Source organism: Ambystoma mexicanum, chromosome 10 (genome assembly GCF_040938575.1).
Source record: "Ambystoma mexicanum isolate Mex_15411 chromosome 10, UKY_AmexF1_1, whole genome shotgun sequence".
Lineage (NCBI taxonomy): Eukaryota > Metazoa > Chordata > Amphibia > Caudata > Ambystomatidae > Ambystoma > Ambystoma mexicanum.
The window spans coordinates 12,692,173-12,707,554 of NC_090932.1; the positions used below are offsets into that span (position 1 = coordinate 12,692,173).

At 48.6% G+C, this 15,382-nt stretch overlaps 1 protein-coding gene across 1 annotated transcript in view; it reads left to right on the forward strand.

The window, feature by feature from the left end:
- The window catches only part of LOC138492787 (probable cation-transporting ATPase 13A4), a 302,290-nt gene that overhangs the window by 151,966 nt on the left and 134,942 nt on the right, over positions 1 to 15,382 (forward strand). Inside the window, exons 18-21 of the mRNA XM_069620146.1 lie at positions 2,219 to 2,336; positions 3,977 to 4,101; positions 4,603 to 4,760; positions 13,499 to 13,618. Of these exons, the coding sequence (XP_069476247.1) occupies positions 2,219 to 2,336; positions 3,977 to 4,101; positions 4,603 to 4,760; positions 13,499 to 13,618 (521 nt within the window). The remainder of the gene's footprint in view (positions 1 to 2,218; positions 2,337 to 3,976; positions 4,102 to 4,602; positions 4,761 to 13,498; positions 13,619 to 15,382) is intronic.

The following is a 15,382-nucleotide window of genomic DNA, read 5'->3' on the forward strand; positions in this document are numbered from 1 at the left end:
AAATCAGCACATGTCATGGCCCTGGATGCCAGTGTGGAAATCAGCACATGGCATGACCCTGGATGCCAGTGTGGAAATCAGCACAGGGCAAGGCCCTGGATGCCAGTGTGGAAATCAGCACATGGCATGGCCCTGGATGCCAGTGTGGAAATCAACACAGGGCATGACCCTGGATGCCAGTGTGGAAATCAGCACATGCCATGGCCCTGGATGCCAGTGTGGAAATCAGCACGTGGCATGGCCCTGGATGCCAGCGTGTAAATCAGCACAGGGCAAGGCCCTGGATGCCAGTGTGGAAATCAGCACATGGCATGGCCCTGGATGCTAGTGTGGAAATCAGCACAGGGCATGACTCTGGATGCCAGTGTGAAAATCAGTACAGGCATGACCCTGGATGCCAGTGTGGAAATCAGCACATGCCATGGCCCTGGATGCCAGTGTGGAAATCAGCACGTGGCATGACCCTGGATGCCAGTGTGGAAATCAGCACAGGGCAAGGCCCTGGATGCCAGTGTGGAAATCAGCACATGGCATGGCCCTGGATGCCAGTGTGGAAATCAGCACATGCCATGGCCCTGGATGCCAGTGTGGAAATCAGCACGTGGCATGACCCTCGATGCCAGTGTGGAAATCAGCAAATCAGCACAGGGCAAGGCCCTGGATGCCAGTGTGGAAATCAGCACATGGCATGGCCCTGGATGCCAGTGTGGAAATCAGCACAGGGCATGACCCTGGATGCCAGTGTGGAAATCAGTACAGGCATGACCCTGGATGCCAGTGTGGAAATCAGCACAGGGCATGACCCTGGATGCCAGTGTGGAAATCAGCACATGGCATGACCCTGGATGCCAGTGTGGAGGGGTATTTGCAGGTGTGCACCCAAATGGCTCTGGCCACACGTCCTGATCTTTCCTCTGAAGCCTCATCCTATTGTTGTCTGGGAGTCCAATGGTTGAATGGATACAAACTCACTATGACTCATTAAATGTAAGTTCAGCACTGAAGTGTGAGGTTCCAGTGATCTGGAGTCCGCCACTCGCCTCATGACTTTCAGGAAGCTCTGCCACTCTGCACCTCGCCCACTCGCAAGAGAGAGATGGGCGATAGAAGATCTGATGAGAGGTTAGAATTTGTTAAGCACGGGGAACCATTAATCAGCAACATAATGAGCGTGCTGACGATTTACGTTTCCTGTCCTTACATATACTGCTCCAAGGATGCACGTTCATTGGGGACTGGGCAGGTACACAGCCCTACATGCTCAGACATCCTTGCCTTGATACCCGGCTTCCCCTCTCACGCCCACTTCCCTAATTCAGCCAGGACGGGGCTCAGGCCCCAAAAGCATGATCCATGCTGCGGCCATTTGCATTGCTCACCCATACCTTGAGGGTTTCCAAATGAGCATGCAGGGTGCACACCTACACACACTTAAATGTAATGGCCAATTATGTGACAAAGGAGACCAGTCCAGTGTAGATTGTGCACTTAATGCATGATGCATACACCCCTGTTATCCCCCAGACATTAATCAAATATAAAGGTCAGCTTTATTATCAAAAAGGCTAGTCGATTTGAAGCAAAGCATCCAGAAACTGTCGTTGGTGCCATTTGGCCAAGTGCTCTCATTCATCTATTTCAAAGGAGTGCAATAGGAAATGGTGCGCATGGCCATTGCAGACTTTCATCGTGTGCTTTGCTCAGTAAGACCCGCGCAACATTTCTATTATGACTACAATTTATACCGGAAGTGATGACTGGAAATTAACACTTTTGTGTTGGTGGCCTGCCCTAGGGTAAGATTGTGAAGCTAAGGTCACCCTGCATATAGCCTCAGTGACCCCACTCAGCCCCTCCTCTCCAAAGGTCAGGGAGGCTCCTTGTACAGGCATTGGGGTAGCTACAGTCCCCTCCCCCACTCAGCCCCTCCCACCTTTAGATTCCAGCTATAGAGAGAGGGGGCTGGGGGTGCACTGAATCACAGACAGGAAGTCATGAGGTTAATGAATGATATGATGTGTCATTTATAACGCACCTGTACACAAGTGTTTCTATGTGTTAAGTCATATGTCTAAGTGTTAACGAACGGAGGATATTTGGATCGTGTGATATCCCTGTAGATTGGTGGAAGGCCTCATGTTTGCAATGAGGAAATCCCCTGCCATGGCCTGTGAACTCTGAACTTATCCCGGAAGTGCTCTTTCTCTCTTTCTGACAGTCCCGGACTCATTTGCCAAGGAGCTGGAGATCTACACATTTCAAGGGCTCCGGGTTATCGGGCTGGCACATAAGCACATGGACGTGGGCACTCACGATGACTTTGACAGCATTCCAAGGTAAGCAGCTTCCGGATCCATCAGGAAGTATTGTGGGGGCCTAAAAGAGCAAAGGGGTCAGACGCACAAAAGCAGGACACGACGGGTGGTCATTGCTGGGACATACAGAGCCATGCAAACTGTGCACAAAAAGGCCACTCCCGCAAGTATAGACCTCAAAATGCACACGACTCCTCAGTGAGGGATGGCACTTGCTCCGCAGGTGCCCACAATGCGGGGTACATCTGGGGGTGGGTCCAAGGGTTTGTCCCAGTAAGGAGATGCCAGATTGACAGATGGATGCACCTATAGACTGACTCTCAGAAAGAAGCGATTTGAACATATCACGCTAGAATTGTGTACTTTCCCCTGGGGACCCATTAAAAAAAGGGTGTATTTCAAAACATTGTGCATCAGCCATCATTCATACTACGGGGAGGGCATCTCCTTCAGAAGTGAGTTTCAACAGCACACTCCTTCCAGAACACTAAAGTCCAGAAGTGCTGCACTTTTACTAGTCCCCCATGTCAGCAAGAAACCACAAGGAGGATCCTTTTTTCATTTCTGGCCACAGAACTGTGGAACACCCCCACCCAAACCTTCCTGCCTTGAGGAGAACCACCCAACTTTCAGGAAACAGCTCCTGACTCCACTTTTCAACCAAGCACTGTCTGGGAGGGTAGCTCAGGGGCAACGCGTTTCTTTTGGAAGCAAACCAATGAAGAGCAACACATATTCCAATCCCAGTCCCACGCATCGAGACTGATCTCCGATATTACGCACATTATAAAAGATTTAATTATCCACTTTGAAAGAAAAGAAAACAATAGCAACTGACTAAACACTGTGCACTAGGAACTCAGACTAATTTACTACAAGCATTTTTCAAAACCTTGGCGCTACCTTCTGTGGGAACCAAGCTGACTCCTGGAACCTCTTCTGTTTGCCACTGGTCCACACCTTTAATCTCGGTGAAATCAAAATGAAGACCCTATCCATCTTCTATAAAGAACCATGCTGCTACTTCTTGCACTCCACAATCTGGGGGGCTGCCGATATGGCTAATCTACCCAGTTGGTTCCAACCACAAACAGCAGAGAGAGACTCATATCGGCACACGGGTAACGGGTACTTCCGATCAGCATCTATTAACACCAAAGGTTTCTGCATCTGTCTTCCCACTATACGACTCACGCTCTCTGCCAGTATCATTGCTCTTGCTACAGCAGAGTAAACCCCAAGTAGGAAGGTCTGGGGCCTGGGATGTTGTCATGTCACCCATGGATTCAATGTCTAATGTTGTTGGCCAACTTTTCTGTGTCCTTCATGACCGGTGCTGGGATGATGCAAAGTGTTGAACAAAGGGTCCAGTGGGACAGGAAGGGAAAGGTAATGGTGTCGGAGAATGTGTCGGTGCCATGTGCTAATGGCTTCATACGTGAGTTTGGAAGTGGGATGGCTGATTTCTAACCACTGTGTCTCGATGACCCCACAAAGTACTGCTGACCTGTGCCTTTGGGGGGCCAGCGAAGACTTGATGTCGCCTCAGGTTCCGCGGTGTGTGTCACGGGATATACTATAACGCTGTGTCCCCGTATGTCAGTGTCACTTACGCTAAGAGCAACCTGAGTGTGATTGCATTGTCCTGTGTGCAAATTTAGGGAAAACTTGGAGTCAGACTTGGAATTTCTGGGGTTACTGATATTAGAGAACCGCCTGAAGCCGGAGACGAACGCCATCCTGAAAGAGCTGAGTGCCGCCAACATCCGCATCGTCATGATCACAGGTACTCCCGCTCATATCATCATTACTTCTATCAGTAGTAGCACTGTTAGGAATAAAGGTACTCACAGTACTGCCTATTTCATTGATTTATATCGTAATGCAAAAAGGGAAAATGTCCTGGTCTCTACACATGAAATCATATGTGTATAGTCGTTAGGGGGGATATGGGGCGTGTCCTCTCTAAAGGACGCCATCCAACCAAAAGGACATTCTGTCCATTGTACTATTTTGGGGTTTTAAAAAAGTGAGTTATTTTGCAAACGATGCTGAGGACAGGAGGCAACTGACATGAGGATGTGTTGGGGGAGGGAAGGGCCATGGTGAGTCACATGATAGAGGTCTTGGGTCACCTACAATATCCTCATCATCAAGGTATTAGAAAGTTACCCAGACTTCGGTGTCATGAGGATCTCAACCTGCGAACTCTGAAGCAATGGCTTCCTGCAGGAGCTTCATACATCCTTATGATAACGAGTGATCTCTGCATCCATTCATTCTGCAGGAGATAACATCCAGACGGCAACTACTGTCGCAAAGAATTCGGGCATGATCCCCAAACGCAGTCGTGTCATTATGGTTGAAGCCCAAGGCCCAGAGGGTTCGACCCCCGCATCCGTGTCCTGGGTACCGGTTGAATATCCTGAGGATGAAGACGCCGGGGTGAGTATTGCTGCGTATTCTTCAAGCAGCGACTCATTGTCTCTACGAAAGGGGCACGTAGACCAGGAGACCTTGCAGTGCTACCTCCTAGCAAGGTGCCTAAGTGAGACTTGCAGATCAGACTCGATGCAGTGATTGTGTTAGGTGTGACAGTGGTGATTGTCGTATTGCTAGGAATGTTTAGAGACCCACCATCATTTGGAGTCTGAGGGTGGGCGAGACAATTGGGTCGCCATTGGATCATCACCCAAAGACTTGCTGTTCTCTTGATTGCAACTCAGGGAGGTCCTTCATCAGAGCAATTGCAGTGCACTCCACACTGGCCCTGGGGTACCCCAGCGCACTTCACACTGCCCCTGGGTACTTCAAGTGCCCCTGTGGTACCCCAGCACACTCCACACTGCTCCTGGGGTCCCTCAGCACACTCCACACTGCTCTTGGGGTCCCTCAGCACACTCCACACTGCCCCTGTGGTACCGCAGCACACTCTACACTGCCCCTGGAGTCCCTCAGCACACTCCACACTGCCCCTGGGGTCCCCAGTGCACTCCGCACTGCCCCCAGGGTATCCAGCTTGGATTTCTGTATGCTGGGTATTTACAGGCATTGTGAACCAGGGTGTGTGGAAGGACCCCCTGTGTGAATGATTGAGTGGCCTCTGCTTGTCCTTCCTGGCTGCTCAATTTGTTCAGTCTAATATCCTCAGCAGTTGGGAGCACGAGGGGGTATGTGGTGGAGGGGCGGTTCCGTTCTCTGTGACAAAAGATTATCAAGACTGTGTGTGCTGGTGAGATCAGCAATTACTGCAGCATGAGGGACTGCTGAGTGTGCATTACTACAGGTGGGGTTGTGGGTTATGGGGATCATGGGGTGCTGATGAGATCAGCAATTACTGCGGCATGAGGGACTGCTGAGTGTGCATTACTACGGGTGGGGTTGTGGGTTATGGGGATCATGGGGTGCTGATGAGATCAGCAATTACTGCAGCATGAGGGACTGCTGAGTGTGCATTACTACAGGTGGGGTTGTGGGTTATGGGGATCATGGGGTGGTGATGAGATCAGCAATTACTGCAGCATGAGGGACTGCTGAGTGTGCATTACTACAGGTGGGGTTGTGGGTTATGGGGATCATGGGGTGGTAGTGAGATCAGCAATTACTGCAGCATGAGGGACTGCTGAGTGTGCATTACTACAGGTGGGGTTGTGGGTTATGGGGATCATGGGGTGGTGATGAGATCAGCAATTACTGCAGCATGAGGGACTGCTGAGTGTGCATTACTACAGGTGGGGTTGTGGGTTTTGGGGATCATGGGGTGGTAGTGAGATCAGCAATTACTGCAGCATGAGGGACTGCTGAGTGTGCATTACTACAGGTGGGGTTGTGGGTTATGGGGATCATGGGGTGCTGATGAGATCATCAGTTACTGCGGCATGCAGGACTGCTGAGTGTGCATTACTACAGGTGGGGTTGTGGGTTATGGGGATCATGGGGTGCTGATGAGATCAGCAATTACTGCAGCATGAGGGACTGCTGAGTGTGCATTACTACAGGTGGGGTTGTGGGTTATGGGGATCATGGGGTGCTGATGAGATCAGCAATTACTGCAGCATGAGGGACTGCTGACTGTGCATTACTACAGGTGGGGTTGTGGGTTATGGGGATCATGGGGTGGTGATGAGATCAGCAATTACTGCAGCATGAGGGACTGCTGAGTGTGCATTACTACAGGTGGGGTTGTGGGTTATGGGGATCATGGGGTGGTGATGAGATCAGCAATTACTACAGCATGAGGGACTGCTGAGTGTGCATTACTACAGGTGGGGTTGTGGGTTATGGGGATCATGGGGTGGTAGTGAGATCAGCAATTACTGCAGCATGAGGGACTGCTGAGTGTGCATTACTACAGGTGGGGTTGTGGGTTATGGGGATCATGGGGTGCTGATGAGATCATCAGTTACTGCGGCATGCAGGACTGCTGAGTGTGCATTACTACAGGTGGGGTTGTGGGTTATGGGGATCATGGGGTGCTGATGAGATCAGCAATTACTGCAGCACAAGGGACTGCTGAGTGTGCATTACTACAGGTGGGGTTGTGGGTTATGGGGATCATGGGGTGCTGATGAGATCAGCAATTACTGCAGCACGAGGGACTGCTGAGTGTGCATTACTACAGGTGGGGTTGTGGGTTATGGGGATCATGGGGTGCTGATGAGATCAGCAATTACTGCAGCACGAGGGACTGCTGAGTGTGCATTACTACAGGTGGGGTTGTGGGTTATGGGGATCATGGGGTGCTGATGAGATCAGCAATTACTGCAGCATGAGGGACTGCTGAGTGTGCATTACTACAGGTGGGGTTGTGGGTTATGGGGATCATGGGGTGCTGATGAGATCAGCAATTACTGCAGCATGAGGGACTGCTGAGTGTGCATTACTACAGGTGGGGTTGTGGGTTATGGGGATCATGGGGTGGTGATGAGATCAGCAATTACTGCAGCATGAGGGACTGCTGAGTGTGCATTACTACAGGTGGGGTTGTGGGTTATGGGGATCATGGGGTGGTAGTGAGATCAGCAATTACTGCAGCATGAGGGACTGCTGAGTGTGCATTACTACAGGTGGGGTTGCGGGTTATGGGGATCATGGGGTGCTGATGAGATCAGCAATTACTGCAGCATGAGGGACTGCTGAGTGTGCATTACTACAGGTGGGGTTGTGGGTTTTGGGGATCATGGGGTGCTGATGAGATCAGCAATTACTGCAGCATGAGGGACTGCTGAGTGTGCATTACTACAGGTGGGGTTGTGGGTTATGGGGATCATGGGGTGCTGATGAGATCAGCAATTACTGCAGCATGAGGGACTGCTGAGTGTGCATTACTACAGGTGGGGTTGTGGGTTATGGGGATCATGGGGTGCTGATGAGATCAGCAATTACTGCAGCATGAGGGACTGCTGAGTGTGCATTACTACAGGTGGGGTTGTGGGTTATGGGGATCATGGGGTGGTAGTGAGATCAGCAATTACTGCAGCATGAGGGACTGCCAAGTGTGCATTACTATGGATGGGGTTGTGTGATTGTGAGATCAGCAATCAGGGACACCATTTCACTAAAATGCCAGGGGTCGTGGAAGTGACATCACATTAACCTTGATATCTGATGACATCACAGGAAGTGATGTCATTTGATCCCACCCCAAAGTGACACCACGGATTCGATTGAACATGACCGTTTACCCCTTGATAAAACAGGAAGTGGCATTGCATAACATTTTTTCTAAGTACTACACTTTTAAAAGTATGGTTACAATAATACTGTAACGTGATATACATTTCATACAAGAATGGTTCACCATATGTTTTGGCAGAAAAAAACATGCTACAACTTGTGAAAAGAAAAATACATAGTCCAAAATGGATGCCTATTCTACTGTAAATGTTTTTTGGAGGATTTTGTGGCATTGTGAATTTGAGGTGTTTAAGAACAGACTAAATGAGTGACTCACCACCTGAAGTGAGCCTGAAATAAATCTTTAATGAGTCTTGCAATTATTGTATGGAATTCCAGAAAGACAAATAGCTCAAATAGCCAAATGGCATTGGCAACAGCCCAGGAGCTTCAATCAGTAAAACACATTTTAAAATAAGTTTATTTTGTTTCCAGGGTTAGCAAGGGAGACTCCAGGGGTAGCAAGGGAAATCTGAGGGGTCGCAAGTGCGACCCCTGGTGACCCCTAAATGACATCTCAGTCAGCAATTACTGCAGCATGAGCGACTGCTGAGTGTGCATTACTATGGATGGGGTGGTGATGAGATCAGCAATTACTGCAGCAAGAGCGAGTGCTGAGTGTGCATTACTATGGATGGGGTGGTGATGAGATCAGCAATTACTGCAGCAAGTGCGTGTGCTGAGTGTGCATTACTATGGATGGGGTGGTGATGATATAAGCAATTACTGCAGCATGCGCGACTGCTGAGTGTGCATTACCATGGATGGGGTGGTGACGATATAAGCAATTACTGCAGCAAGAGCGAGTGCTGAGTGTGCATTACTATGGATGGGGTGGTGATGAGATCAGCAATTACTGCAGCAAGTGCGAGTGCTGAGTGTGCATTACTATGGATGGGGTGGTGATGAGGTCAGCAATTACTGCAGCAAGAGCGAGTGCTGAGTGTGCATTACTATGGATGGGGTGGTGATGAGATCAGCAATTACTGCAGCAAGTGCGAGTGCTGAGTGTGCATTACTATGGATGGGGTGGTGATGAGGTCAGCAATTACTGCAGCAAGAGCGAGTGCTGAGTGTGCATTACTATGGATGGGGTGGTGATGAGATCGGCAATTACTGCAGCATGAGCGACTGCTGAGTGTGCATTACTATGGGTGGGGTCGTGATAAGGTCAGAAATTACTGCAGCAAGAGCGAGTGCTGAGTGTGCAATACTATGGATGGGGTGGTGATCAGGTCAGCAATTACTGCGGCAAGAGCGAATGCTGGGTGTGAATTACTACGGATGGGGTTCTGTGATTATGTGGATGATGGCGTGGTGATGATATCAGCAATTACTGTGGCAAGAGTGGGTGCTAAGTGCATTACTATGCATGGGGTGGTGATAATATCAGCAATGACTGCAGCAAGAGCAAGTGCTGAGTGTACATTACTATGGATGGGGTGGTGATGAGGTCAGCAATTACTGCAGCAAGAGCAAGTGCTCAGTGTGCATTACTATGGATGGGGTGTTGATGAGATCAGCAATGACTGCAGCAAGAGCGAGTGCTGAGTGTGCATTACTATGGATGGAGTGGTGATGAGGTCAGCAATTACTGCAGCAAGAGCGAGTGCTGAGTGTGCATTACTATGGATGGAGTGGTGATGAGGTCAGCAATTACTGCAGCAAGAGTGAGTGCTCAGTGTGCATTACTATGGATGGAGTGGTGATGAGGTCAGCAATTACTGCAGCAAGAGCGAGTGCTCAGTGTGCATTACTATGGATGGGGTGTTGATGGGGTCAGCAATTACTGCAGCAAGAGCGAGTGCTGAGTGTGCATTACTATGGATGGAGTGGTGATGAGGTCAGCAATTACTGCAGCAAGAGCGAGTGCTCAGTGTGCATTACTATGGATGGGGTGTTGATGGGGTCAGCAATTACTGCAGCAAGTGCGAGTGCTGAGTGTGCATTACTATGGATGGGGTGGTGATGAGGTCAGCAATTACTGCAGCAAGAGCGAGTGCTGAGTGTGCATTACTATGGATGGGGTGGTGATGAGATCGGCAATTACTGCAGCATGAGCGACTGCTGAGTGTGCATTACTATGGGTGGGGTCGTGATAAGGTCAGAAATTACTGCAGCAAGAGCGAGTGCTGAGTGTGCAATACTATGGATGGGGTGGTGATCAGGTCAGCAATTACTGCAGCAAGAGCGAATGCTGGGTGTGAATTACTACGGATGGGGTTCTGTGATTATGTGGATGATGGCATGGTGATGATATCAGCAATTACTGTGGCAAGAGCAAGTGCTGAGTGTGCATTACTATGGATGGGGTGGTGATGAGGTCAGCAATTACTGCAGCAAGAGCGAGTGCTCAGTGTGCATTACTATGGATGGGGTGTTGATGGGGTCAGCAATTACTGCAGCAAGAGCGAGTGCTGAGTGTGCATTACTATGGATGGAGTGGTGATGAGGTCAGCAATTACTGCAGCAAGAGCGAGTGCTGAGTGTGCATTACTATGGATGGAGTGGTGATGAGGTCAGCAATTACTGCAGCAAGAGCGAGTGCTGAGTGTGCATTACTATGGATGGGGTGTTGATGGGGTCAGCAATTACTGCAGCAAGAGTGAGTGCTGAGTGTGCATTACTATGGATGGGGTGGTGATGAGGTCAGCAATTACTGCAGCATGAAGTGATGATGTGTGAGGTTTGACTGACATTGTGCTGGTGGATGTGGTGTGTCTAGCAGGGGATTGGCCTCCATATGGCCAGGCAGACATGGACCCACGCCCTTGGCCCTTGGAGCAGTTACAGAAGCAAAGCCGAAACGCCGATGTCTTTGAACCCTGATGAGATGCATGTGCTGGAATGGTGATAGCGTGATGCCTGGAGTGTGATACTACTCTACGGTCATTGGATGAGCTAATTAGCTAAAATGGAGCTGGTTTTCAATTGTACCCAATCCACCCAAGTATCGATCCCATACTAAGCACAAGAACCAACAGTGAGGAGCGGAGGGTTTGCGTGACAAATATTATCAGTGATTGGCTGGAACTGGGATGCAAATTCTCCCAAAACTCTCCCTCGAAATTGTTTGATTTTATTGTTCTTTAATATCTCATCAAATTGCAACTATTTTGTCAATGATGAAACCTTGCACTGGACGTAGACTGTGCTGAGGCCTCATTAGAACCTTTCCAAACTGCAAACCTCCTCTTATTGGCCCTTAATTGAATAACCCTGATGCGACCCCAGGTGCACATGCATACAGTGCACGTGCTATGCATTCCTCAGCCCCTCCCTCACCTTGGGGCAGCAACCGATGCAGGGGGTGTTGCTAGGTCCAGAAAAGATCTGGGGCTACGCTAATATCTGGACTGCCGGGACTCGGGGCTAGCTAACCTTTTTTGTTGTAGCCCCTGAGCTTCTATCCGGGGCTACAACCAAAAGACCCAGAGCTGTAGCCCCCCACCCTATCCTTCGCCCCCTAGAAACACCTCAGAACCGATGCATGAGTGGGTGAACAGCCTGCGTTCCACGGATTTGAGGGGGGAGGAAGGGACCCTCATCTCCTGCAGTCAGCCCAAGGTGAAGGATGAAAACAACTAGCACTGGCCACTATCTAACCATCTGCAGGCCCTGCTGTATCATGGCCTTCATGGAAATGACTATCTGCTTATAGTCCTATAGTGACCCCCATGTCCTCACTTCACCGACACTCACACTAAACAGCTCTGACACACTCCCCCTTACAGTCACCAAACAGCTCTGACACACTCTCCCTTACAGTCACTAGACAGCTTTAACACACTCTCCCTTACAATCACTAAACAGCTCTGACACACTCTCCCTCACATTCACTAAACAGCTCTGACACTCTCCCTTACAGTCACTAAACAGCTCTTACACATTCTCCCTTACAGTCACTAAACAGCTCTGACACACTGTCCCTCACAGTCACTAAACAGCTCTGACACACTCTCCCTTACAGCCACTAAACAGCTCCGACACACTCTCCCTCACATTCACTAAACAGCTCTGACACACTCTCCCTTACAGTCACTAAACAGCTCTGACACACTTTCCCTTACAGTCACTAAACAGCTCTGACACACTCTCCCTCACATTCACTAAACAGCTCTGACACTCTCCCTTACAGTCACTAAACAGCTCTTACACATTCTCCCTTACAGTCACTAAACAGCTCTGACACACTGTCCCTCACTGTCACTAAACAGCTCTGACACACTCTCCCTTACAGCAAACTAAACAGCTCCGACACACTCTCCCTCACATTCACTAAACAGCTCTGACACACTTTCCCTTACAGTCACTAAACAGCTCTGACACTCTCCCTTACAGTCACTAAACAGCTCTTACACATTCTCCCTTACAGTTACTAAACAGCTCTGACACACTCTCCCTTACAGTCACTAAACAGCTCTTACACATTCTCCCTTACAGTCACTAAACAGCTCTGACACACTGTCCCTCACTGTCACTAAACAGCTCTGACACACTCTCCCTTACAGCAAACTAAACAGCTCCGACACACTCTCCCTCACATTCACTAAACAGCTCTGACACACTTTCCCTTACAGTCACTAAACAGCTCTGACACACTCTCTTGTACAGCCACTAATCAGCTCTCACAGACTCTCCCTTACAGTCACTAAACAGCTCTGACACACTCTCCCTCACATTCACTAAACAACTCTGAAACACTCTCCCTTACAGTCAACAAACAGCTCTGACACACTCTCCCTTACAGTCACTAAACAGCTCTGACACACTCTCCCTTACAGTCACTAAACAGCTCTAACACACTCTCCCTTACAGTCACTAAACAGCTATGACAAACTGTCCCTTACAGTCACTAAACAGCTTTAACACACTCTCCCTTACAGCCACTAAACAGCTCTGACACACTCTCCATCACATTCACTACACAGCTCTGACAGACTCTCCCTTACAGTCACCAAACAGCTCTGACACATTCTCCCTTACAGTCACTAGACAGCTTTAACACACTCTGCCTTACAATCATTAAACAGCTCTGACACACTCGCCCTCACATTCACTAAACAGCTCTGACACACTCTCCCTTACAGTCACTAAACAGCTCTTATACATTCTCCCTTACAGTCACTAAACAGCTCTGACACACTCTCCCTTACAGTCACTAAACAGCTCTGAAACACTCCCCCTTACAGTTACTAAACAGCTCTGACACACTCTCCCTTAATCACTAAACAGCTCTGACACACTCTCCCTTACAGTCACTAAACACCTCTGAGCCACTCTCACTTAAAGTCACTAAACAGCTCTGAAACACTCTCCCTTACAGTCACTCAACAGCTCTGACACACTCTCCCTTAGTCAATAAACAGCTCTGACACACTCTCCCTTAGTCACTAAACAGCTCTGACACACGCACTGACACCCACCCACACACCTGCGGTTATTCTATTATACACCAACTTACTTGCCCACTACCAAGGTAATCCTATTTCTTCCTATTTTCATAGGACGCTCAGATTAAGGCGGGCGACGACTATGTTGTCCAAGATGAGAAGGACTACCATTTCGCCATAAGTGGGAAAACCTACGCAAACTTGGAGAAACATTTCTACACTTTGCTGCCAAAGGTGAGTTTAAAGATGCACAATGTACATTTCTCTCATTAAACATTAAGACTTATAGGGAAGCCTCTCTCTCTGGCAATACGGACACCTACCAGTGCATCAGTCAATGAGAAGAGTTTTATGTGGGGGTCTCTTCAGAGCACAAATACTTCACTTAATGCAGAATAGTAGTGTCATCAAGAGGCCATTTAACTCATGCGCTGGATCATAAAACAGAATACCAAAAAAGAGCATTGCATAACATAGCATAGCAATCCTGATAATAGCCTAACATAGCATACAAGAAGAGCATGGTAAAACATAGCATGCCATGATGTAACCAAGTAACCGCATGTCCTAATGTGCTCATGCCTACGTACACTTTCATGTAAACAGCGCCTCAATGCCTTGGGGCTGTAGTGCGCTTTACAAATGTAAAAAATAAAATAAATGGCAGAGAATAGCCTTCCATAGCATAACAAACAACTGTTAGGCAGAATCACCTGCAGTGCCCTTTGGGAACACTACATGCAATTAAGACTACAAGTGTCAGTACAATTCACCTTTGGTACAAGCCTGTACTACACAGTTATAGTGTTAGCAGTAGCGGAGCAGCCAGACTTATCTCAAGAGTAAAGTGAGCAGTACAAGAGGTTACACAAAGGACCAGCAATCACAGTGATTCAAGTAAACACTTATTCAAGGTTTCTCGGTAAAAGAATATCCATTTATTTACACAGTCAGTTGGAAAACATTACACTAGCAAGAGCTGCTCAATATCATATACTAATACACTACAAATACACAACCAATAAGTTACTGAACAAGTTCAGCTCCCCTGAAGTGGAAGCAAAATGGCACTTCAGATACTTTTAAAAGGGGTAAAAGGGCAAGGCTTATAATAATCAACTGGACAAATACTTTCATAAGCAGGGCAAAGGGTTTCAGTATACTACAACCAGCAATTCATCTCATAGGCCTGGGCCAAAGTCAATGGTTCAGAGTCTTTGTATAGGATAGCACAGTTCTGGTAGTAAATGGTTAAGTCTTTGCCACCGAGTTTAGAACAATTTGGCGAGGCAAAAAGTTATACGAATGTTTAGGGAAGGACAAGCCTTCGAAGTTGGGAAAGTTCCACAAACTTTTGCAGTGGCTGAAAAGATTTCCGAACCGCGTTTGCACAGTACCTTTAAAGTGAAGAAGAGCTGTAGCTGGGGCAGTTATTCCTGGCAGTTCGAGCAGATCTCGCTGTTCCTGAGATTCATTCGTGGGGACAAGAAGGAGGATGTTGGGAGGTTCTTGCACTGCCCAGGGATGAGGCCACAAGCTTGGCAAAACGTTGGTTTAAGGTGTGAGAGCCTTAAAGACCACAAACTGGTATCCTTCCCGCTGGCTACACGTTTTTCCACAACGCTCTTCAGATAATTCGACCAGGAGGGCACAGTGTCCAGGCGGCTTACGAGTTGGTTGTTCCCACCAAACTCAAGGGAAGAAGTTAGCCTTGAAGGGCTTCTCTGTCGATGGAGTTTCAGGCAATTCGGAACTTCAGCAGGGCTTTACCGGTCGTCCAGGAGTTGCAGCAGTCCTCTTCCTTCCTCTCATCTTCGGTTCTTTCGTTCCAGTGGTCGACTCTGCTTTCCAAGTCCCAGAGACCTGCTTTTAAAGAGTGTTCCCCCATTCATTCCAGCCTGGCTGTCACTCACACAGCAGGGTGGCTGTCCTTGCCGGACAGCCAGCCGGCCAATCATGCCAGAGTGCATTCAGGTCTCCTAGGAGACTAAGCACAGG